The sequence below is a fragment of the Myxocyprinus asiaticus genome, chromosome 33, assembly GCF_019703515.2.
Source record: "Myxocyprinus asiaticus isolate MX2 ecotype Aquarium Trade chromosome 33, UBuf_Myxa_2, whole genome shotgun sequence".
Taxonomy (NCBI): Eukaryota; Metazoa; Chordata; class Actinopteri; order Cypriniformes; family Catostomidae; genus Myxocyprinus; species Myxocyprinus asiaticus.
Genome location: NC_059376.1, coordinates 35,261,043 through 35,285,068, shown reverse-complemented (window position 1 = coordinate 35,285,068; position 24,026 = coordinate 35,261,043). Strand labels below are relative to the sequence as shown.

The 24,026-nt window shown below is 37.3% G+C and overlaps 1 protein-coding gene across 1 annotated transcript; it reads right to left on the bottom strand.

The window, feature by feature from the left end:
- Nucleotides 1-845: 845 nt before the first annotated feature.
- LOC127423796 (low-density lipoprotein receptor-related protein 8-like) lies at nucleotides 846-24,009 on the bottom strand. The gene is made up of 12 exons (XM_051668383.1): nucleotides 23,904-24,009; nucleotides 20,566-20,931; nucleotides 18,979-19,098; nucleotides 18,573-18,698; nucleotides 18,310-18,481; nucleotides 17,756-17,971; nucleotides 17,192-17,310; nucleotides 16,698-16,837; nucleotides 16,153-16,297; nucleotides 3,534-3,608; nucleotides 2,961-3,115; nucleotides 846-1,535 (listed from the first exon to the last, which is right to left on the bottom strand). The coding sequence occupies exons 1-12, from the start codon at nucleotides 23,965-23,967 to the stop codon at nucleotides 1,506-1,508; spliced, it is 1,728 nt and encodes a 575-aa protein (XP_051524343.1). The 5' UTR covers nucleotides 23,968-24,009; the 3' UTR covers nucleotides 846-1,505.
- Between the last annotated feature and the right edge of the window lie 17 nt (nucleotides 24,010-24,026).

Sequence of the window (24,026 nt, the reverse complement as noted above, 5' to 3'; positions counted from 1 at the left end):
GCATGAGATTAGCGGGAGAGTGAGATAAAGGGGATCCGGAGACACCAGGTTGAGAGAGAGAGAGAAGCACGCAGCTGCACTGCATGTGTTTGTGTTTATGCTTGTTTTATGTTGAGTTTTACAACAAACTTCATGTTGACTGTTCAGCCGGTTCCTGCCTCCTCCTTTAACTGTTACAGACTTAAAGTGCATTCAAGCACATTTTGTCAGTTTGCCTGTTCCACAGTGAAAACGTTGTTTAGAGTTTTAGAACAAGGTTTTAGGAAATAACAACACATAGTCTTGAGTTTTTATTGCAGAAAGAAGCTGAACTGCTTGAAGACCAATTCCTTCTATACTGTAGGGAAAGGGCAGTAAATCCTCAATATTCCTCAGTTCAAGAAACCTTTCCTTTAAAACATGCATTTTATGTAGACTTCCAGGAGTAACATAAAATCTTTTTTGTTTAAGGACATCATAAGGCCTGAACTGCAGCTTATGCTTAGCTGAACGTAGATGGGCAAAAACATAAGTTTTTTTTTTTTTTTTTTAAATCAAACCAGATATATGAGGATGTGCAATTAGGACATTCATTGGGGCAATTCCCAACCCATATTTTATTCATCCAAGGCCAACATATCATGATACCATTACCATGTTTTCAGACATTTAAATCATTTGAAAAAACTTAAGACTTATATATATATATATATATATATATATATATATATATATATATACACACACACACTGTATATATTCGAGAGCAGGAGCCAAAATGTTTAGTTGTGTAACTCATAACAGTCAGCTTTATCTTGAAACCATAAAATATCAAATAAACCAGGAAAATGTGATCCAAACCACAACACAATAAATAGCATTTATTTTCTCCTCAAATAATAAATATTACAGAACTGTCTCAATAGTCTAGTCATATCCAGCACCATTCAATTTCAAATTAAAATATGTTTTCCTCCATGCACACATTACCAAAGCAGAACAGGGATTGTCAGCATGTTCACCTTTGAATTCAAAGGTGAAATTACTTTAAAAATAACAACATAACTGAACTGAAACTGAAACTGAAAAAAAAGAAAAAGAAAAAGAAAAAAAGAATGAAACATCTGTGGAATAGTTGATAAACAGATGTCATAATATCTCACAGCACTATTGTGAAACTAGATGGCAGTTTGAAAAACTGACATGAAGTTCCTGTCACAATTTACTAAGTGAATTGTTATATATGGAGATCTGAATGAAGTCTGAGATTGCCAGACAATGCACTCCACTGAGTGTAAATTCAAACAATAAGTCTGTTTTAGTGTTGTTCTGTAATCTATGTCCATTAATTATGCTTATTAGCCATGACAAATTTAAGGTCAATTTTTGGGTCATCAAAAGGGAAGTTTGTGCAGAATCCTGCCTGGCTCACTCTGCTTTGTTGTTTTTGCCTAAACAGGGCAGGAAATGGGGGCAGTACTCTCCATCAACAGTGTAGTTCCTCTTACAGGAAAAGACTTTCCTTGTCAGTGTGTTGAACTAGTTTGTGTGCCGTCCTGAAGAAACAAGCAACACATTTATATTACTTTAAATATACATTTGTTAGCTTGTTTACAAGTTTACAATAAAATGTAAATGTCAATCTAACATGAACAAACATGGTAAGTATATGCAAAACACATGTATGATACTTTCAGAACTTTGTGTAATGAACAACATACTGAATATACACAACATTTGTGAATTAAGTTACTTTAGGTATGAAATGTGCCACAACGGTGGAAATATTTGAGTCCAAAGTTCAAACTGAAAACACACTTTCTCTAAGCATTCACCGACCTAAGGTGATGTGTGTAATTTTTTTGTCTGATAAAATAATTTCTCCAATCCCAGTTTTATATGCAGAGACAACTATAAGTAATTCGTGCGTTAATTTCCCAGAAAAGAGTAAACACTGTTGCCCTTTCAAAACATTGCTCTGTTTACACTTCAGGTTCAAAAGTTAAGCTCAATCTACTGAATTTGTGGCATAATGTAGATATTCTTTTTAAATACTGATCATTTTAAAATATAGCAACAAGACTTAAACAATATCCACGTTAACATGATTCTAGTGTGATAAAATAGCTTACCTTCTGTGAAAAGATAACCAATTTTACAACATCTTTGCCATGGCAATGTAATGACCGTACAAATGACAATTTAAACAGCTTTACAGCTAAATAATGTACAGAGTTTAAACAGAAGAATAAATGTAAGTGCTTTTATACAAATTTTTGCTTCACATTTTTGCCTTTAAACCCTCCAGAAATTGGCCCCATTCACTTCCATTGCAAGTGCCTCACTGAAACCTGTTTTTTTTCCTTTTTTATTTTATTTTATTTTTAAAGAAAAGATGGATGAGCCAAAATAATTGTTGTGGTAATCAACATTATGCTACAAATGTTGTTGATTGAGATAAACTTGTATTGAGCCTGGAGGTATTCTACTTTCATTTGACCTTTTATTGCATTTATTTCTATTTATGTTTTTCTTTCCTTATAATTTTAATAATTTTTTTAATTAACTGTTTTTTCCTTATTCATTTTAATCCATTTAAAAAATAATTTTAGTATGTCTGTTTCTTTATAGGTGTAAGTGAGAGTGTGAATGTGTTTGTCTGTCTATGTTGCTCTGTGATGGAGTGGCAACATGTCCAGGGTGTTTTCCTACCTTTGGCCCAAGACAGCCCAAAACAGCTGGGATAGGCTCCAGCACTACCCGCAACCCTACATATGACAAGTGGCTATAGAAGATGGATGGATATTTTATTTTTTTTATTCTTTTTTCTTTAATTACTGCGTAGCACATTTAAATGTCATTCCAAGAACATGTATTACTTCCGATGCAATGTTTTTTTTAAATTTTTTTCTGTTGCCTCCTGTACAGACTGTGTATGTATGATTACATATTGGTCCGTATTTGTGCCTTGTGGCTCTTACTTTATGTTCATGTACCGCAGATAGTCCAGCTAACAGAAGAGGATCCTGGGACTCTTTAAGTGACACTCCTCCAAGAACAGAGAGAGAGTGAGGACCCCTGAACTCTGACCTCTGCCACCAGAGCACCGCCCCCGCCAACAGTATGCTGAGGATGACTTTACAGAGGAAGTACAAATTAACATATGCAATATGGTTATGTGAACTTAACACAGCACCAAGGGAAAAGAGAGCATGTTTCATCTATCTGATCTATAAAACATAATCAAATATTCAGTTTGAACTAAACTGAGATTAAGTTGTTTGAACTAAGAAATCAAGTTTATTTAAAAAGAAACTATACCAATTGAACAATTTATATACTGTACATTTAAGTCAACTGCATGCTTGGTGTAAACAACTTTCCATCTTAAGCAGACATAAATTAGACTTTAAGGGAGCGTGGACCCTTTTTTTAAAGTAGAAACCAAAAGGAACAATTGTGAGAAGTGAGAGTCTTGTTCTGTTCTTGCTGACCACAAACCGCAGCTGAAGGTTAAAAATACATGATGGTTGCAACGGAAAAGCCACACCTACCAGTCAAAGAGAAGATCCATGCAAATGGTGAATTAGGAAGCAGACCTCTTGTTTCTGACTTTGACAGATCTTTATCTGAAAGTGCAAAATAAAATATTTTGATAAAGTCATTTCTGGAGCGACAAAGGTCTGATCACCATTAACTTGCATTATGAGGACCAACAGAGCTGAAATATTTTTTTTCACATAGTTTCACAGAAGTCAGTCAGTCATACACATCTGAGATGGCATGAGGGTGAGTAAATGAGAGAATTTTCATTTTTGGGTGAACTATCCATTTAAGCTGGCAGCAAGAATTAGGGTTGTCATAATACTAAAGGTTTAGTAGTCGATATCAACACCAATGAAATTTCACAATTCTCAATACCAATTTCAATGCCACAGCAAAACTAATATTCTATTGAACACACACCTTTTTTAAAAAGTTAATTATATATATATATTATATATATATACACACACACGCACACACTGGGGGCCAAAAGTTTGAATTAATGTTCATATTTTGCCCTTATGAAAAGAAATTGGTACTTTTATTCACCAAAGTGGCATTAAACCGATCACAGTGTATAGTCATGACATTAATAACGTGAAAAATTACTATATCATTTTGAAAAACAAAAAAACAAAAAACAAAATCAGAACTTCTTAAACTACTTCAAAGTGTTCTCATCAAAAAATTCTCCACATGCAGTAATGACAGCTTTTCAGATCCTTGGCATACTAGCTGTCAGTTTGTCCAGATACTCAGGTAACATTTCACCCCACGCTTTCTGTAGCACTTCTGATCCCACAAAAGCTCAATGGGGTTAAGATCCATAACACTCTATTCCAATTATCTGTTGTCCAATGTCTGTGTTTCTTTGCCCACTCTAACCTTTACTTTTTGTTTTTCTGTTTAAAAAGTGGCTTTTTCTTTACATGAAAGATGGCGCTGTGAATGGCCACCTCGGTGTGGAGCGCTCCAATTCTTTTGTTGTTTTTGTTTGTCCTGTGTTTAGTAATCTTTTTCCAATCAGTTTTACCAGGGAATCAGTTTTATTCAGGAGACGCAGGCGAGTGAGATGAGCTGGCGCGCTGGTGCGGCTTTCGAACAGCCTTGCCGAGTATTCATCTAGCGAACTCCGCTCTCTTCCTAACAAACAGATGAACTACATCTCCTCACCCACACAAGGACTTTTCAACCTCTGCTGCCTTGTGCTTCATAGAAACCTGGCTGAGTGAAGCCATTCTGGACAGCACACTACATCTGCCGGGCTTTCAGCTGTTCAGAGCGGATTGCATCACGGATTTAACTGGGAAAACGAGAGGAACATGCTTTTACCTCAGTGAAGGTTGGTATACAGATGTAACAACGTTAAAGAAGATGTGCTGTCCTAATTTGGAAGCGCTCTAAGCCTTTCTATTCGCCACGGGAGTTTTCCTTGTTTATTTTGGTGAGTGTTTATATCCCGCCACACGCGTGCGTGGACGCAGCGCTGCAACAGCTGATCAAATCACAGACACGGAACAGCAATACCCGGACTCAGTTATTATTATTCCTGGAGATTTTCACAAAACCAACCTCACCAGTGAACTGCCAAAATACAAACAGCACATTACATGCCCAACCAGAGACAGGAACATATTGGATCACTGCTACACAACAATAAAGGATGCATATCGCTCTGTCCCTAGAGCAGCTTTGGGACTATCTGATCACTGTCTGGTTCATCTTCTTTCAACCTACAGACAGAAACTAAAATCTGCTAAGCCTGTAGTAAAAACTGTAAAGCGATGGACAAATGAAGCAGAGCTGGAACTACAAGCCTGCTTTGACTGCACTGATTGGAGTGTTTTTGAGGCTGCAGACACCAATCTGGATGATCTCACAGATACTGTTACATCATGTATCAGTTTCTGTGAGGATATATGCATTCCTACTAGGACTTATTTAACGTTCAACAACGACAAACCATGGTTTACAGCAGAACTCAGGCAGCTTCATCAGGCCAAAAAGCATGCTTACAGAGGTGGAGATAAAGTCTTGTACAATCAGGCCAGGAACACAATGAATAAGGAAATCAGAGTGGCTAAAAGAAGATACTCTGAGAAGCCTGTATCAGTGTGGATCGGTCTGAAAGACATTACTAACTTCAAGAGACCTTCCCCCAACACTGTAGGGAACCAACAACTGACTGACAACTTGAATGTGTTCTACAGTAGATTTGAAAGGCCCAATCTCACACACTACACCCGCTCTGACCTTCACTTTACACAAACACCAACACCTCCTGCAACCCCCCTCCTCCCCCTCCTGCTACTCAACCTGCACTTAAGATCTGTGAAGAAGAGATGTGCCGTGTCTTCCGAAAACAAAAGACAAGGAAAGCACAGGGCCCAGATGGCATTTCACCCGCTTGTCTTAGATCCTGTGCTGACCAGCTTGCCCCGATATTCACACAAATCTTCAATAGATCACTGGAGCAGTGTGAAGTGCCCATGCTGCTTCAAACGCTCAATCATCATTCCTGTCCAAAAGAAACCAAAAATCACAGGACTTAATGACTATAGACCCGTCGCCCTGACGTCTGTGGTCATGAAATCATTTGAGAGACTGGTGTTGGCCCACCTGAAGGACATCACTGGACCCTTTTTAGATCATCTTCAATTTTCTTATAGAGCAAACAGGTCTGTGGAGGATGCAGTCATGGAATTGCATCATATCCTGCAACATCTGGACAGACCAGGGACATATGCAAGGATCCTTTTCGTGGACTTCAGTTCGGCTTTCAACACCATCATCCCAGCTATTCTCCAGACTAAATAACACCAACTCTCTGTTCCCACGTCTATCTGTCAGTGGATCACCAGCTTTCTGACAGACAGGCAGCAGTTTGGGAAATTCACTTCCAGGACCTGTACAATCAGCACAGATGCCCTCCAGGGATGTGTGCTCTCCCCACTACTCTTCTCCCTGAACACAAATGACTGCATCACCAAGGACCCCTCTGTCAAGCTCCTGAAGTTTGCAGACGACACCACTGTCATCGGCCTCATCCAAGATTACGATGAGTCTGTATACAGAAGGAAGGTTGAACAGCTGGCTATCTGGTGCAGTCAAAACAACCTGGAGCTGAACAAGCTCAAAACGGTGGAGATGATTGTGGATTTTAGGAGGAACACCCCAACACTGAACCCCCTCACCATTCTAAACAGCACTGTGGCAGCAGTGGAGTTACTCAGGTTCCTGGGCAATACAATCTCACAGGATCTGAAGTGGGAGACCCACATTGACTCCCATTATGAAAAAGGCCCAGCAGAGGTTGTACTTCCTTTGCCAGCTGAGGAAGTTCAACCTGCCACAGGCACTGTAGATACAGTTTTACGCAGAAGTCACTGAGTCTGTCCTCTGCACTTCAATAACTGTCTGGTTTGGTTCAGCTCCGAAATCGGATGTCAAAAGACTACAAAAGACAGTTTGGACTGCTGAGAGGATTATTGGTTGCCCCCTGCCATCCCTTCAAGAACTGTATATTTCCAGAGTGAGGAAAAGGGCTGGAAAAAAATCACTCTGGACTGCACTCACCCAGCCCACTACCTTTCTGAACTGTTGCCTTCTGGCCGATGCTTCAGAGCTCTGAGCACCAGAACCGTCAGGCACAGGAACAGTTTTGTCCCTCAGGCTATCCATCTCATGAACAGTTAAAACTGCCCCATTGAACAATAATTATGTGCAATTCACAGTTTAGTCTTTTTATATTTATCCAACATATCCTACCTCTTCTGCCATTACATTCCCTTGCACTGTATATAACAGATTTGTATTTGCACTACATATGTACATGTGTGTGTGTGTATATATATATATATATATATACACACACACACACACACACACACACACACACACACACACACACATATATATATATATATATATATATATATATATATATATATATATATATATATATATATGTGTGTGTAATAATATTATATATATATATATATATATATATATATATATATATATATATATATATAATATTTCAGAATCAGAATCAGCTTTATTGCCAAGTATGCTTACACATACAAGGAAAATGTCAGAGTGGGTGTGGGATGTGAGATTGGGCCTTTCAAATCTGCAGTAGAACACATTCAGGTCATAAGCCATATATATATCTATATATATTATATAACTGTGTGATAAGAGATCTAAATCCTTTAAAGTCCAGATACTAATAATAATGATAATTTTGCAAAAAAAATTTTTTTCTACTGATGACTTATACTGGAATTACTGTTAATTTTGCTGCTACATTATCCAGTATACTAGTTAACAATAAAGTTTTTCTTAATGAGCTATACATTTATATTGAAATAATGTGTAGTTAAGAGGTTTGTGTTTCTTTACATATTAAAGAGCACACCCAATTAGTTCCACACAATAATATAAAGATATTCTAAACTAATTATGCAAAAAACAACAACACTGGTATCGGATCGAGAAAAAGTGGTATCGGTGCATCCCTAGTCATTAAGACACTAACAGCTTACAGACGGTAGGCAAATAAGGTCACAGTTATAAAAACTAAGGACACTAAAGAGACCGTTCTACTGACTCTGAAAAACACCAAAAAGAAAGATGCCCAGGGTCCCTGCTCATCTGCGTGAACATGTCTTAGGCATGCTTCATGGAGGCATGAGGACTGCAGATGTGGCCAGGGCAATAAATTGCAATGTCTGTATTGGGAGATGCCTAAGACAGCGCTACAGGGAGACAGGAAGGACAGCTGATCGTCCTCGCAGTGGCAGATGCCATATCTAATTTCACCAGGGGTGATGGTCAGACTCGCGTTTATTGTCGAAGGAATGAGCGTTACACCGAGGCCTGTACTCTGGAGCGGGTTCGATTTGGAGGTGGGGAGTCTGTCATGGTCTGGGGTGGAGTGTCACAGCATCATCGGACTGAGCTTGTTGTTATTGCAGGCAATCTCAATGCTGCGCATTACAGGGAAGACATCCTTCTCCCTCATGTGGTACCCTTCCTGCAGGCTCATCCTGACATGACCCTCCAGCATGACAGTGTCACCAGCCACACTGCTCGTTCTGTGCGTGATTTCCTGCAAGACAGGAATCTCAGTGTTCTGCCATGGCCAGCGAAGAGCCCGGATCTCAATCCTACTGAGCACGTCTAGGACCAGTTGGATCAGAGGGTGAGGGCTAGGGCCATTCCCCCCAGAAATGTCCGGGAACTTGCAAGTGCCTTGGTGGAAGAGTGGGGTAACATCTCACAGCAAGAGCTGGCAAATCTGATGCAGTCCATGAGGAGGAGATGCACTGAAGTACTTGCAGCTGGTGGCCACACCAGATACTGACTGTTACTTTTGATTTTGTCTTCACTCTCATTGGTAGTTGCTCACAAATGTCGCCCGTCATTTGCATTAAGTTGAAATTTTCTCAACTTGTCTTGTCGCTACCCACGGCGATCTCTGTTGCTAACGGTCACGACAGCTCGTGTCACCGAAAGACGCTGTGCTCTCATTGAAAATGAATGGGATTGTGATGCCATTTGCAGTGTGAACGGAGCTTGGCCTTCGCAGCCTTACTGGCTCCATGTGGTTAGAAATAGGGTGGGGGCGGGGTTAAGGCAGCTGCTGCCTGCCTTGAAAAAACAGAGGCACCTTTGTACAATGGGTGAAACTTCACTAATACTTCCCCCACTTTCTGTGGCTAATTGGCATATATACATTTTATGGAGATACATGCTCGACACAAAACTGCAAATCCTAACACAGAAAGTAATTGTGTGGAGCAGTGCATGTTTCGATTTACTGTTCAGAGAAAGGAGACTTTGCGTGAACCAGCCATACGAGAGATACAACCTGTAAATGCGCAACTACTGTTGTCTGAACCAGTTACAAAAGTGGAACTGCGAAAGAGAGACCCCGTGTGTGCGCGTGACATAGACTGAGCGAGAAGGACCTGACGCGTTATTTTTGTCTCCCACCCGTGTTCCGGAGTCGTGAGAAATCGAGTCCCCCCTGAAAATCGGGTCTCCCTCTGATGTCACAGCAATTCCACTGGCTGAGGGACCTATTAATGGGTGCTATATTCACTGCCTGAGTAGAAATCCTTTAAAATCGTTTTATGATATATGTCGATATAACTTTGTAAATACGACATTTAATGACTTTTAAACCATAAATTACACATAACAGTATATAACGGAAATTACAGATTGTGAAATTAAAGATGTGTCCTTTTTTGTGTTTTTCAGTTAGCCTAGACTTCAATGACATGCTATCATGATAACATGATGGTTTTTGCTCATGGTTATTATTGTTTACAAAATAAAAACTAAAGAAAAACTAGCAAAATCATTAATGAAACTAACTAAAACTAAACTGAAAATTATAGCAAATATGAAAACTATATAAAATAAAAACTGATTTGAAAAAAAAAGAAAAAAAGTTTGCTGCCCAAAACCATGGGGTATCTTTATATACATGTATATATGTATGTATGTATGTATGTATGTATGTATATACACACACATACATACACACAATTGTGCTCAAAAGTTTGCATACCCTGGCATAAATGTTGATATTTTAGCATTGATTTTGAAAATAGGGCTGATCATGCAAAAAACAAAACTGTCTTTTATTTAAGGATAGTGATCATATGAAACCATTTATTATCACATAGTTGTTTGGATCCTTTTTAGATCATAATGATAACATAAATCACCCAAATGGCCCTGATAAAAAGTTTACATACCCTTGAATGTTTGGCCTTGTTACAGACACACAAAGTGACACACACAGGTTTAAATGGCAATTAAAGGTTAATTTCCCACACCTGTGGCTTTTTAAATTGCAATTAGTGTCTGTGTATAAATAGCCAATGAGTTTGTTAGCTCTCACGTGGATGCACTGAACAGGCTAGATACTGAGCCACGGGGAGCAGAAAAGAACTGTCAAAAGACCTGCGTAACAAGGTAATGGAAATTTATAAAGATGGTAAAGGATATAAAAAGATATCCAAAGTACTGAAAATGCCAGTCAATACTGTTCAATCACTTATTAAGTGGAAAATCCGGGGATCTCTTGATACCAAGATAAGGTCAGGTAGACCAAGAAAGATTTCAGCCACAACTGCCAGAAGAATTGTTCAGGATACAAAGAAAAACCCACAGGTAACCTCAGGAGAAACACAGGCTGCTCTGGAAAAAGACGGTGTGGTTGTTTCAAGGAGCACAATACAACGATATTTGAACAAAAATGAGCTGCATGGTCGAGTTGCCAGAAAAAAGCCTTTACTGCGCCAATGCCACAAAAAAGCCCGGTTACAATATGCCCGACAACACCTTGACAGCTTCTGGCACACTATAATTTGGAGTGACGAGACCAAAATAGAGCTTTATGGTCAAACCATAAGCGCTGTGTTTGGAGAGGAATCAACAAGGCCTATAGTGAAAAGAATACCATCCCCACTGTGAAGCACGGTGGTGGCTCACTGATGTTTTGGGAGTGTGTGAGCTCTAAAGACACGGGAAATCTTGTGAAAATTTATGGCAAGATGAATGCAGCGTGTTATCAGAAAATACTGGCAGACAATTTGCATTCTTCTGCACGAAAGCTGCGCATGGGACGCTCTTGGACTTTCCAGCATTACAATGACCCTAAGCAGAAGGCCAAGTTGACCCTCCAGTGGTTACAGCAGAAAAAGGTGAAGGTTCTGGAGTGGCCATCACAGTCTCCTGACCTTAATATCATCGAGCCACTCTGGGGAGATCTCAAACGTGTGGTTCATGCAAGACGACCAAAGACTTTGCATGATCTGGAGGCATTTTGCCAAGATGAATGGGCAGCTATACCACCTGCAAGAATTTGGGGCCTCATAGACAACTATTACAAAAGACGGCACACTGTCATTGATGCTAAAGGGGGCAATACACAGTATTAAGAACTAAGGGTATGCAGACTTTTAAACAGGGCTCATTTCATTTTTTTCTTTGTTGCCATGTTTTGCTTTATGATTGTGCCATTCTGTTATAACCTACAGTTGAATATGAATCCCATAAGAAATAAAAGAAATGTGTTTTGCCTGCTCACTCATGTTTTCTTTAAAAATGGTACATATATTACCAATTCTCCAAGGGCATGCAAACTTTTGAGCACAACTGTATATATATATATATATATATATATATATATATATATATATATATATATATGTCAATTTATTTATATAGCACAGTTTAAACAGTTGACCAAAGTGCTGTACAATCATTACAACAAAAAATAAAATAGATAAAAATAAGCAAAATATGAAAACATACTATATACAAGTACATAATAAAAGATAAAGATAAAAAGATATTCTACAAGTCAAGATGTATATCTAAGATAGATTAAAAGCTATTGAAAATAAATTACTTATCAAAAGTACAAGTAAATTGCATAAATTACGGAACATTTTATTAAACCCATGGCAACTTATCTGATTGGTGGTGCTCATCATTTACTCACCCTTATGCCATCCCAGATATTTCAAGCTACAAAAAGCACATTAAGGGAGCATAAAGTTATCCATACTACCACAGTGGTTAAATCCATGTCCTCTGAAGCATTTCAGTTGGTTTTGGGTGAGAACAAACCAAACTGTAACTAATTTTCACTGTATATCTTGCCATTGCAATCTCTAGGCACGATCATGATTTCCAGCTTGATTTCACTTTCTAGTGCTTGACGCATGCGTAGAGCACTAGATGGCGCTATAGGAAGTGTAATTGAGCTTGAAATCCTGATCGTCAAGGAGACTGCTAATGTCAAGATTTATATAGTCAAAAAAGGAGTTATATTTTGGTCTGTTCTCACCCAAAGCCAATTGGATCCGTTCAGAAGACCACTGGAGTCTTATGGATTACTCTTATGCTGCATGTATATGCTTTTTGGAGCTTTAAAAGGTCTGGCCACCATTCACTTACATTGAATTGACCTACATAACAGCGATATTCTTCTGAAAAGCTTTTTTTGTTTGTGTTCTGCAGAAAAAAATGAAAGTCATACACATCTCGGATCAAATGAGGGTGAGAAAATGATGAGAGTTTTAAATGAACTATCCCTTTAATGGTGCATTCAAGTCACATCAGAATGATCATATTTATGGGATGAGTGTAAATGAACACCACAGTCCATAAAAATTGGAACATTGAAGGAGGAAATTGAGTCATATTAGTGAGTGACCAGAACAGAGACTTGTGGGGGTGGGCTCTATTCATTTTGACCAATAAGCAACCACCCAGAAACCACCCAGGACACCCTGGCAACTGCACAGCAATGTGCTGAAACACAGTTAAAACAACTTAACAATAGCAAAGCAACAACCTGACAACCACCTAGAACACCCTGTCTACAGAGCAATGTGCAAAAAACACAGAAAACAACTTAGCAACAGCATAGTGTCATGGGTTAGTCAACACAAAAAGGTGAAAAAGTATTATCAAAGACTCTTGAGGCTTCAGAAGTAAAATGCAGAAAATAGGTTTACTACAGATCCAATTCATTCCACAATACACATAATTAGTCTCGAGAGCAACTGAACTGAAACTATGGGTGCTTCAATTCTTATAGGTTAATTACTCCTCCATTACATGATATGTTTATCTATACTGTTTCAGGTCCTCCCTCTTTCATTCTTTCAGGCTTTTTCCTTCTATGGTTGTTTTCCAGATCGTATGTTCTGTCTGCATCATTAGAAAAACCATTTGCGTCAACATAATCTTATACTTGCTTTTCCACCATTATGATTTATTATCTAGCACTTTCTTAGTAAAGGGAGATGTTCTCCCACCATTGTTGTTTACCTTTCAAGGACATCTTAAAATAAAAAGTGTCAGTCAGCGGATGGATGTGGGGCACTCCCTCACACTTTCTTATATCATTGTTCATTACTTGTTCTGGGTTACATGAGGTTATGCATAATACATTTGATTATAAGGTCATAATGAATATATATGAATATATGTTTTAAACCAGCTTTTTCTCCCACAATAGTAACAACCTGGCAACCGCATACTGTAGCAATGCGCCAAAACATACAGCAGAGATCACCTTGAAAACTGCATAGCATGCCCTAGCAACCATCCAGAAAACCCTAATTAGCACATACTGTAGCATAAATGTGCTACAATGCAAATATAACACTTTAGCAACCACCAGAAAACTAGTTTTGCTTAGGCAAAGACCATTCACATCTTCATAAAATATAAAAATAAATATTGTTGCACATTTTCATGAGTGCTGGTAATTATACATACACATCATACCTTGTTTAAATGTAAAATGTAAACGCATGTGATCTACTTTTATATGAACAGGTCTCCTGGAAAGGTGGGAGACTGATAGCACATAACTTCATTATTTAAATGCTTTCATAATGTTTAAGCCTAAACTTATCAAATTAATTAGTCAAAAAATTTGTTTTAACTCAAATGAGCAGTTTCTTGTCTCCCCCAGTGGAGACAGATGACAGAATACGTAATCTGGCGCAAGATTCACTTGTGATTTTGATTCAGATTCGCAAAACTAATCATTCAGAACACTTAATTTTTTTGTTCAATTCAAAGAATCAAATTTAATACATTCGACTCAAATTATTCTTTCAACGAATCACACATCACTATCACTGATCTGCATGCTGTACATTTATGCATGCTGTTATTTTTTGCGGTGTTCGGTAGCAAAAGTAACGAAAGGGTCTGGAGAAATTTACCGGAGTAAAAGTATAAATTTTCTCTTCAAAATGTAGTGAAGTGAAAGTAAAAGTCCAAAGAAATATTTATACTCAAGTACAAACATTAAAAAAAACTGTCCTTAAAGCTTCACTATGTAACTTTTTTTTTTTTTTTTTGTTAAAAAAAAGAACAAAATGTTATTAATGAGAGTGTGCAACAAAAAATCCATCTTCCAAACCATGTCTTTACCCAAATACACTTTGATAAACCTATAATATTGATATTATAAATATTTTAGAGCTGTCGGGTCGGATTTCGCGGGAAATTGCATACATACGTCATTCGCCCGTGCGTGTTGACGTCATATCCATACACAGAGAAAATAAGATTTGGCTACTGTAGTGCACATGTGGCTACACATGCTGAAGCTGAAAGCTTGTCACAACGAACGAGAAAAATGTACTATGGATCATTCAAAACGGCAAACCTCCGGGGAATCACCGGTTGTAAAAACAAAGAAACCCCGAACAGAGCAGAGTCTACGAGCGAAAAGGGAAAGTGACAGAGTCCGTAATAAAACCTGAATCAACATCGGCTTGGCTTTTCAGAGGTGGCGACAACTCCGAGATCTGAAAGGATTTAAAAGCGACCCAGAGATAGCTTTTTTCTTACTCAACAGGTAAGATATTTTATTGATATGGTTTATGTATAACTGTGTAATCACGTAGTGAAATACAATAATTATACTGTAATCCGTGCAGAAATTTTCACTTGCTAACACACGTGTGTATATTTTTTATAATGGCAATAATTTATATAAATAAATCCTTTAGTTCTAGGCTTGCCAAGGACATGTGAGTCTTGAAATGATGTTGACCACTGGTTGGTAACAATGATAATCTATAAATTAGTTACTATCGTGGTCTATTTGGCCAGAATATCCTGCAGTTATAAAAACTTTACAACATTTGACCTTATCAAACTATCAATCATAATGTCTAATGTTAACGAACGTTGCCTAACTTTCTAACGTCATTTATTTCAAAATATCAATGTTTCCGATAAGTCAAAACAACAGCATAAGATATGGCACATATCTGCTCAGATGACATGTTTTCAGATAGCCGTCTTTTCCTTTCTTTCGTTATTTATTTGTCCATTCGCTCTGATAAGATGTCCTCTATTCATGTGTACACCGATGCCTCGAACCACATTCATCCGTGCAGAAGAGCAGAGCCGAACCACAACCAAAACAATGTTCTTCTGCAAGATACATGCAGTTTTATTTTACATAGTGTAGCTTTAAGTACAGTAATGAAGTATTTGTACTTCGTTACTATACACCTCTGTGTACATATACTTATTGTGTTTAATTCGCAAAAACTCAATCCGGCAAAAAACAAAACAAAAAGGAACATTTGAACGTACATATTTATTTATTTTAATTAAAATAAATGATGACTAACCAATTTCTTTCAAGTTCTTTGAGACCAGGTATAAAGTAAATATATTTATGATTTTTTTAAATATTTGTTGTAATGTATAATGTATCATAATTTAATCGCGATTAATTACAGAACATTTTGCGATTAGTTTAAAAACTTTAATTGATTCCCAGCCCTACAAAAAAAATAACAGATTTTTTATTTTTACCTCAACAGGATGAGCATCTTGATCAAGGGTTTGCACACATACACACACAGCCACAATGCCACATTGCCATGGCAACAAGTGTACATACATATGTGATTGTTTGCAAGTATCCTCTTGTCAGCAAGTACTGAATTAAGTCAGTTAAGGTATCATTACGTTTTGTTTTTATTTTGGTATAAAACTGGTAAACTAAAGTACTGTTACTTTTGAAATCCCTTGATATTCTTGACTCAGCCCTACCTGCAGGCTGTAACAGAGGGTGAAGGATGGTCAGCCCAGCCAGTGAAACAGAACCGAGTCTCTGAGACACCTGAAATGTTCTGCCATTGTGCTTGTCTGCACTACAAGCAGAGTTGGTCAATTGGTCACTCCAGTACACCCGACTCTGCAAAAGACACACATGACTGACTTAAACTGACTCAAATGGCACTCCAAAAGATCACTCTGAAAGGCAAACTCATGGACCTTGTCTGACATCAGGACAGTCAGACAAAGAGTGAAATGAATTCCCTTAGAAAAATTAAAAATCAATATATCTTTTATTCATATACTTATATCATATTCGTTAAACAATAAATTAGAATATGGATAATAATATCGAACAATATAGACTAATGGATTGATCAAACCACTTAACGTTTGAAATAAAAAGTCCTTTTTAAAGGTACATTTTGTCTTATTAATGTTAGGGTTAAAAACAAGCTGTTGTCTCTGGTAGTGAAATAAATTATCCAGATCAAGAAAAATCACAAAGCAATATACCACCTTGATGCATGATTATATACCTCAAACACAACAAGTCCAAAAGGTCGATCCAGATATCCGTTGGACTCTACAACTGTCTTTCTATGTTGTCCATTAAATGCAACCCTTGATATTGTGCGCAGGCCCGAATCAGCCCAGTACAGCAGACCACGGGGGATATCTGATCAAATAAAAAATAAAAATCTATCAGTCAGTTAATTCATAACTTTTACCCCTTTGCAAATGTGACAGAACTTCACAGGCCTAAATATAGCAGTGGACAACTTGAAAATTTCCATGTATCTTTTCGTGACTTTATTAATTTCAATTAATTTTCCAGGCCATGAAATCACAATTTGAAATTTCCCTGATGTTTCCAGGTAACCCTGTATAATAATTTATAAGTCTAATAATATTTTCATGCATTAGGTTAGGTGTGAGTTTGGTATAATTTTGAAGCCTTTTTAAAACATGTGAAGTGGGGAAGTAAAATAAAAAGGAGGGCTGGATTTCCCATTTGAAGAGCTTGACAGACCTAATGATATTGCAACAGGGTGACGTATAGCTGAAGTTATCAGTGCTATTCTGCTCTCTCCATCCAGACTGGCTCGCTCAATCCTGGGAGAAGCCCCACTATCTGCCCAGAACAGATGCCTAGGAAAAGAAACAAAACAAGTGCATACCATAGGTGTAGCACTCGAACTCATTCAGACATTAAAAAAAACATTATATATCTTTAAACCTTAGACAACAAGAAATCGAAACTGACCCTTTGCTCTAATTTGTGCACAATTCATCAGTGCACACTGTTTTAAAGAATAAAAGTGTTTTAGTGTTGGGGTTAGGTCATAAATCTAAAACTTTCTCCAACTCAACTAAGGCCATGTGGACGTGGGAAAATTAATATTAACCAACAACATACTGTATAAATGGAAAAAAAATCAAGTCCCACCCCATATTGTTTCTGGCAACAAAAACAAAATCTGTTTTACTTTGTCACATTACAGAAATACTATGCATTGCAAATGCCTTTTTATGTTTTCTCTAACTTAAAATTTACGGGACTGATTTATATAGAATAAAAGTCATGGTATTTCACCCTAGCAGAGGATGGACAGCAACTGCGGTTGGTCTGGAGAGCCCCAAAATGAGCTGCCTTTGTTTGGAGCCATTCAAAGAGGCCACATGTAAAGCATGAGTACTGGTGCTGACCCAGTACAGAAGCTCATGGGTCCAGTCAACAGACAATCCAAGAATGCCTGTGGAGGCCTTTAACAAAACAGTAGGTCTTTGGCCACTGGAGTCTAAAGACAGACTGAAATAGAAAGAGAAACTGCATTTAATGCTTTGTTTTGTGTTAGAATAGTATTTACCTAAAAAGCTGCCATTTTCAAGCATATAAAAGGCATGGTTCACCAAAAATAAAAGCTCTGTCATCATTCACTTTCTTTAGATGGAAAACAGTGGCCGAGACTATCAATATCTCTCCTTTTGTGATCCAAGGAAGAAAATAAGTCTTATGGGTCTGGAACAACATGATGGTGAATAAATGATGAAATAATTTTCATTTTTGGATGAACTATTCCTTTAGTGACTGATAAACTTACCAGAGTGCACATTTACAGGTCCCATTTACTTTATATGGCTTCATACCTGTAGATGATGTCATTTTCAGGACTGGCCCAATATAGTGTGTTATTTGCATTAAGCGCTGAAACAGGTCCTGGTGAGCTTGTTTGAGATGTGATGTTCCTTTGCTCTGAACCACCAAGGTCCATCCACTGAAGCCCCTCCTGAGTGCTGACCACCATATAAGCTACATCACCTGTTACATCACCCAAACACACACACAAATGTTTGAGATCAGCAATCTTTAATCTTTTTACGGGGCAATAACTTTAAAATCTTCCGCTTACCCGTAGCCTCGCACTGACCAGTCCTTGGGGTCAGAACATAGCCATCCTGACATTCACATGCAGGAGATCCACTGGAATGGTCACAAGTCTGATCACACAAATCTAAATCAAGACACTGGTCCACATCTAGAAGGAAAAAACATGAGTATTTGGGGGAAAGGTTATACCTATTATCATGCTTTTACAAAATAATAATGTTTTGCATTTTTTTCAGGATGTAATTCTTTGTCAGTTATCTGACATCTAACATGAAGCAACCCCTTTCTTCCATGGAAACCACAAACAGAGATGTTAGGCAAATGTTATCTCTATCTGTGTCCCACAGAAGAAAGAAAGTCATATGGGTTTGGATCAACACGAAGGTAGCAAGTTATTATGATTATTGATCTAATGAATCAATTCTCACCCTCACAGTATGTGTCCTTGACCAACCTCATTCCACTGGGGCATTCACACATGAAGCCTAACGTCAGATCTATACACATGTGAGAACAGCCCCCGTTATTGACCTCACACTCATTCTGATCTACACAAAGAGAGAGAGCAAAATCAGTGAATTACAAAACATTAATACTATCAGTATAGTATAGAATATAATAATAATAATAATAATAATAATAATAATACAGTATAGAATAATAATAAACTTTTTAATAAACAAACATTTCTACAGCATATTTCATTCAAATCAAGGCTCAAATGCTTTACACATAAGATTAAATAAGAATAAGATACATTTAAGATTAAATACATTTTAAATTTATGAAGCATACAAAAAGTGGTTCCATAAAATACCATAGTACATCAGAGCTGTGGCCTAATGGTTATTGCATAGGCTTCAACATGTTTAGAACATGCTCATGTGGGAGATGTGGCTTCAGACCCCAACTTCTTTATGTTTCCATTCCATACCCTTTCTCTAGCACTGAATCCATGTAATTTTTTGCTTTTAACATATCATTTTTTTTTACATATACCATGGTATTCTTTAAAGGTACAAAAATACTGACACCTTGTGGCATCATTCAAACGCAGTAGTTTTCAAGTACCAGTGCCATTCACTATTTGTAGTCAATGCAAGTGAATGGTGGCTAGAACTTAGAAGCTCTAAAAAACACATAAAAGCAGCATAAAGGTAATCCATTCTATAAATTGACACTTTCACTCACACAATCTTCTTTTCTTTTTTTTTGGGGGGGGGGCAACCTACTGGTTGGGGCTGGTCGAAGATGGAGATTTATAGTAAAAAAAAAAAAGAAGAAGAAAAAAAAAAGACTTAAATAATGATCAGTTTCTCACCCACACCTATCATATCGCTTCTGGAGATATGGATTTAACCACTGGAGTCATATGGATTACTTTTCTGCGTGCCTTTATGCGCTTTTTGTAGCTTCAAAGTTCTGGCCACCATTCACTTGCATTGTACGGACCTACAGAGTTGAGATATTCTTATAAACATCTTAATTTGTGTTCTGTAGATGAATGAAAGTCATAGACATCTGGGATGGTATGAGGGTGAGTAAATTAGAGAATTTTCATTTTTGGTGAAATACTTCGTTAAATTCAATTCATGAGTGAAATTCCAATAACAACTGTGATTAAACGAGTTGTATTTGGCTGGCCATGTGATTCTAACATAATGGTCCCCTTATATACTGTAGAATAAAACCGCTTTAATAAGGTTACTGATTTGACTTGAGTCTTCATCTCATGGGAGTGCTCATGATTTTTTACATGTTTCAAGTTTACTATTCATTTCTTTAGAAGTAAAAGGTTCTTAAAAGAGGAAAATATTACTAATCATTGAGTGCCATGGTATACCATTACTGTACCAAGGTACCACCATAGTACTTTTTAATAAGTGAAAGGTACATTGCTTGTAGTTTTCCTTTTTAAAACAGTGGTGCTTTCTTCTTCATTTAGTTAAATTTTCATTTAGCTTTGTTCTGTTTTTCAACACATTTTTGCTCAAGTATGTTCCTGAGCAACTTACCACAGTTCTCTTCATCACTGCCATCTTCACAGTCATTGGAGTGGTCACACCTCCATGAACTGGTCACACAGTGTCCATTAGAGCATCTGAACTCTGACCTAGAGCATGCCTGTGGTTTAGGCAGGGATAAGCATGCGTTTAACTGTTCATCTGCGCCATCTGAGCAGTCAGTCTTGCCATCACAGATGTCGTGGCCAGGAACACAGCGCGCTGTCGCCACGCAGTGGAAGGAGCCAGTAGTGCAGTTCAAACAGGAGACCTCATCGCTGCTGTCACCACAGTCGTCCACACCGTCACAGCGCAGATTCAAAGGCACACACCTGCTGTTATTACACGAGAACTGCTCTCGTCTGCACGTTGGGAAACCTGCGAATGATGAGAGTAAACACTGCTCTTAACTTCTAAGACAGTTCAAGCCCCAACAAACACCAACATCCAACGATTGTTGGGTTGTTATTGGTCTTTGTTTTTGTTGTTTGAACAGAAATCGGCGTTGGAATGTTTTGGCAGTCTGGTATGATTTTTCGACAAACCGTTGCTATGACGATAAGGTCAGCGTCCCTGTCAACTCCATAGAAACTGCCTTGGTGAAACCAGAGATTATTTAGTAAAGACGGGCCACTTCTATATAAATGAATGGGAGAAATTGGAACGCTCAACCAAGGAGCTCTGAGCGCCCAACGGTCAACGGATGTAGAAAGGAAGTCCCGCATCACAGTTAAAAGAGCCAATCACCTTTTAGATACAGACATCACCTGTCAATCAACTGTAGAACGCCATGAGCATTAGCTATACAAGCCGAGAAAATTGCGTTTTTTTTGTTTGTTTTTTTTTTGTTTGTTTTTTAGCGTAATATGAGATAAAGAATCACAATTTATGATATTAGTATTGTCAGATTTTTACTGCTGATTTGAAATATGTTCTTTGATCGTAATCTTGACCAATCGTTTTTGAGATTTTGATCTCTCTCAATTCAATTAGATAGGAGCTGCACTGGCATGACTGGAAATAGCCTCCCGACAGATGGCCGGCAGTGGACTGACTTGCTAGAGAGACTTGTTTTTCCCCCATGATTATATATTTGATTATTTTTCCTAAAGCACTGCTCTATTGTCTCACTCGCACAAAATATACTGCTTCAGTATTTATTAAACTGCATAAAATTGCATATATATATAAGCTGCCGCTGGATTGCTGTTCTAATGACCAAACTGAATAAACAAGTTGTTAAATTGAATGAATGCATTAAACTTTCAATTAATTGCTTCTAAATCTGCTTCTCAAATTATTTTGCAGAGAAAAGAGGTGGAATTCCGTTTGCATGTCAGATACCAATTCTTATATATATTTAAATGATTATTCGGTTAGTGTTTTAAATCAGCACTGTAAAATTTGTTTGTAATTTTAACAGTAATTTTTTTTTTTTTAATGCTACAGTGAAAAAATTGAATTGGTTAACGGGTAGTTACCATAATAAACAATAAAAAAATAATAATATATTGGTAAAATATTGTAAACATGTTGTTGTTTATATGTAAAAAGTATTTAACCATATAATTAACGGTAAAAATGTATATTATGTTAAACAAGAAAATACATGTACTTTGTACAGTAAAATATTATCATCAAATTTCATTATATTTTATGGAAATAGTTATGTTTCTTCTTCTTATTAATATCAGTTACATACAGTACATCGGGGTGTTCTGTGCTGTATTTTATGTAGTTTAGATAATGTTTATTGCATTATTTTAGGGCAACATGTGTTACCCTAATGGTGATTTGAGTTTGTGTGAGTGACTGTGCATTGTCTCTAATTATTGCTCCTGAAAAGGGCCACTCTTGATGATGAAATATAAGTCATCATGTGGCTATATGGTAGACTTTTATAGTTCCAGAAGGTTAGTATATCAAGTTTATATAATTTAATATTATAAACGGTAGTGAACCGTAAAATATACAGGCATTAACATTACATCCGGTAAAGCCTGACACGTGGTCAATTTCTGGCAGCTGTTTTACTGTAAATGTAACCGTTTTTCTGTTTGTTTGTTTTTTATAAAGTGAGGGGTTTTTAAACTGGAGGTCCATGGATGTTTGGAGAGAAAATAAAAAAGATTTTACAATATATATTTTGTAAAATATAGAGCTTTCAAAACGTTAAGGACTGTCTAAGTTGACATGTTGACTATTTAGATATTAATTATTTAGGTTTAATGCAATAAGAATAACACAGTTATAAATTTGAAATCATGACTGCTTTCTGAAAACTGGTTGGAAATCAGTAGGTGTATTATTTTGTTCTACTGACATAGATTTTTAAAGGTAAGGAATAAAAAAAACATAGCATATAATTTTGTGAATTTTTTTGTCTTAGTACAATTACAGTATAAAAGCCAATTTTATTGTTTGGCAATTTTTGTTTTGTTTTGTAATAACATTGTAAAATCATTCTTAGGCTACTATTTTTCCTCACATATTACAGTATATGTGGGATTTCATATATGAAATATATAGCTGCCTTTATATCTTAGGTTAGGGGTCCCTCGCAAGGGAATCGTCATATTTGGGGTCCAGTTTGAAAACCCCTGTTTTATATATCTCCAAAAGACATAATTGTCGGCTTTCTGAGCCGTAAAGCGCCCCCTAGAGGCAGACAAATAATTGTTAAAAAGATCAAGCAAGCATTTATTAGCTTTTTCAAATGATCTCTGTTATTCATCTAAAGAACGAAATCCAGTATCATTTGCAAACTGTGTCGTCGAGTTCTACATGCAACCATAATGCAACTTGTCATTTATGCAAACAAACTGAATTCTAAATGACAGTGAAGAAATGGACAAATCTAACGGAACCTCATTCTTTACGGGTGTCTTCAGAGAAGAAGTGATAAATCGCAGTTCATTTTACAATTTGTTTCTGAAGTAAATCATTATTTTCCCGTCACATTTATTTGAATGATCCCACAAGTACAGGTCTTTTTCTCACGCGTGCACATGGAACCACCTTTGACACAGTGTAAAAGGACACGGATACGCTGTCCTGTTTTTATATGATAAATCACGAAAAGTACTTTATTCTAGTCCATATTTAATGTGCACTGGCTTGCACACGTAAGTGGTTATACGGTATAATGATCTTGCACGTGGAAACTCGCAACATGCCGCGACTTCGAGTTTGACAGTTGCGGCGTCCGATCCAATCAGATGGCACGAGATCGAAGCGTACGACTTGGAAGTCCAATAGGAGTGTGTGAAAGTCACAGATGCATTCAGACGCGGTAAGACAGTATGCATATGTTATGTTCTGACAACAAAGATTTATAAATCACCCCTTACCTTCTGTTAAAGGCAAATGTAACAAACAGGTCAAAACTAATAGAAATGCACCAAAGTGTTCCATGCCTTGCTGAGCGTCCTCTAAAAGGCGTGCTTGTCGCGATGAAATGACGTCACATCCTA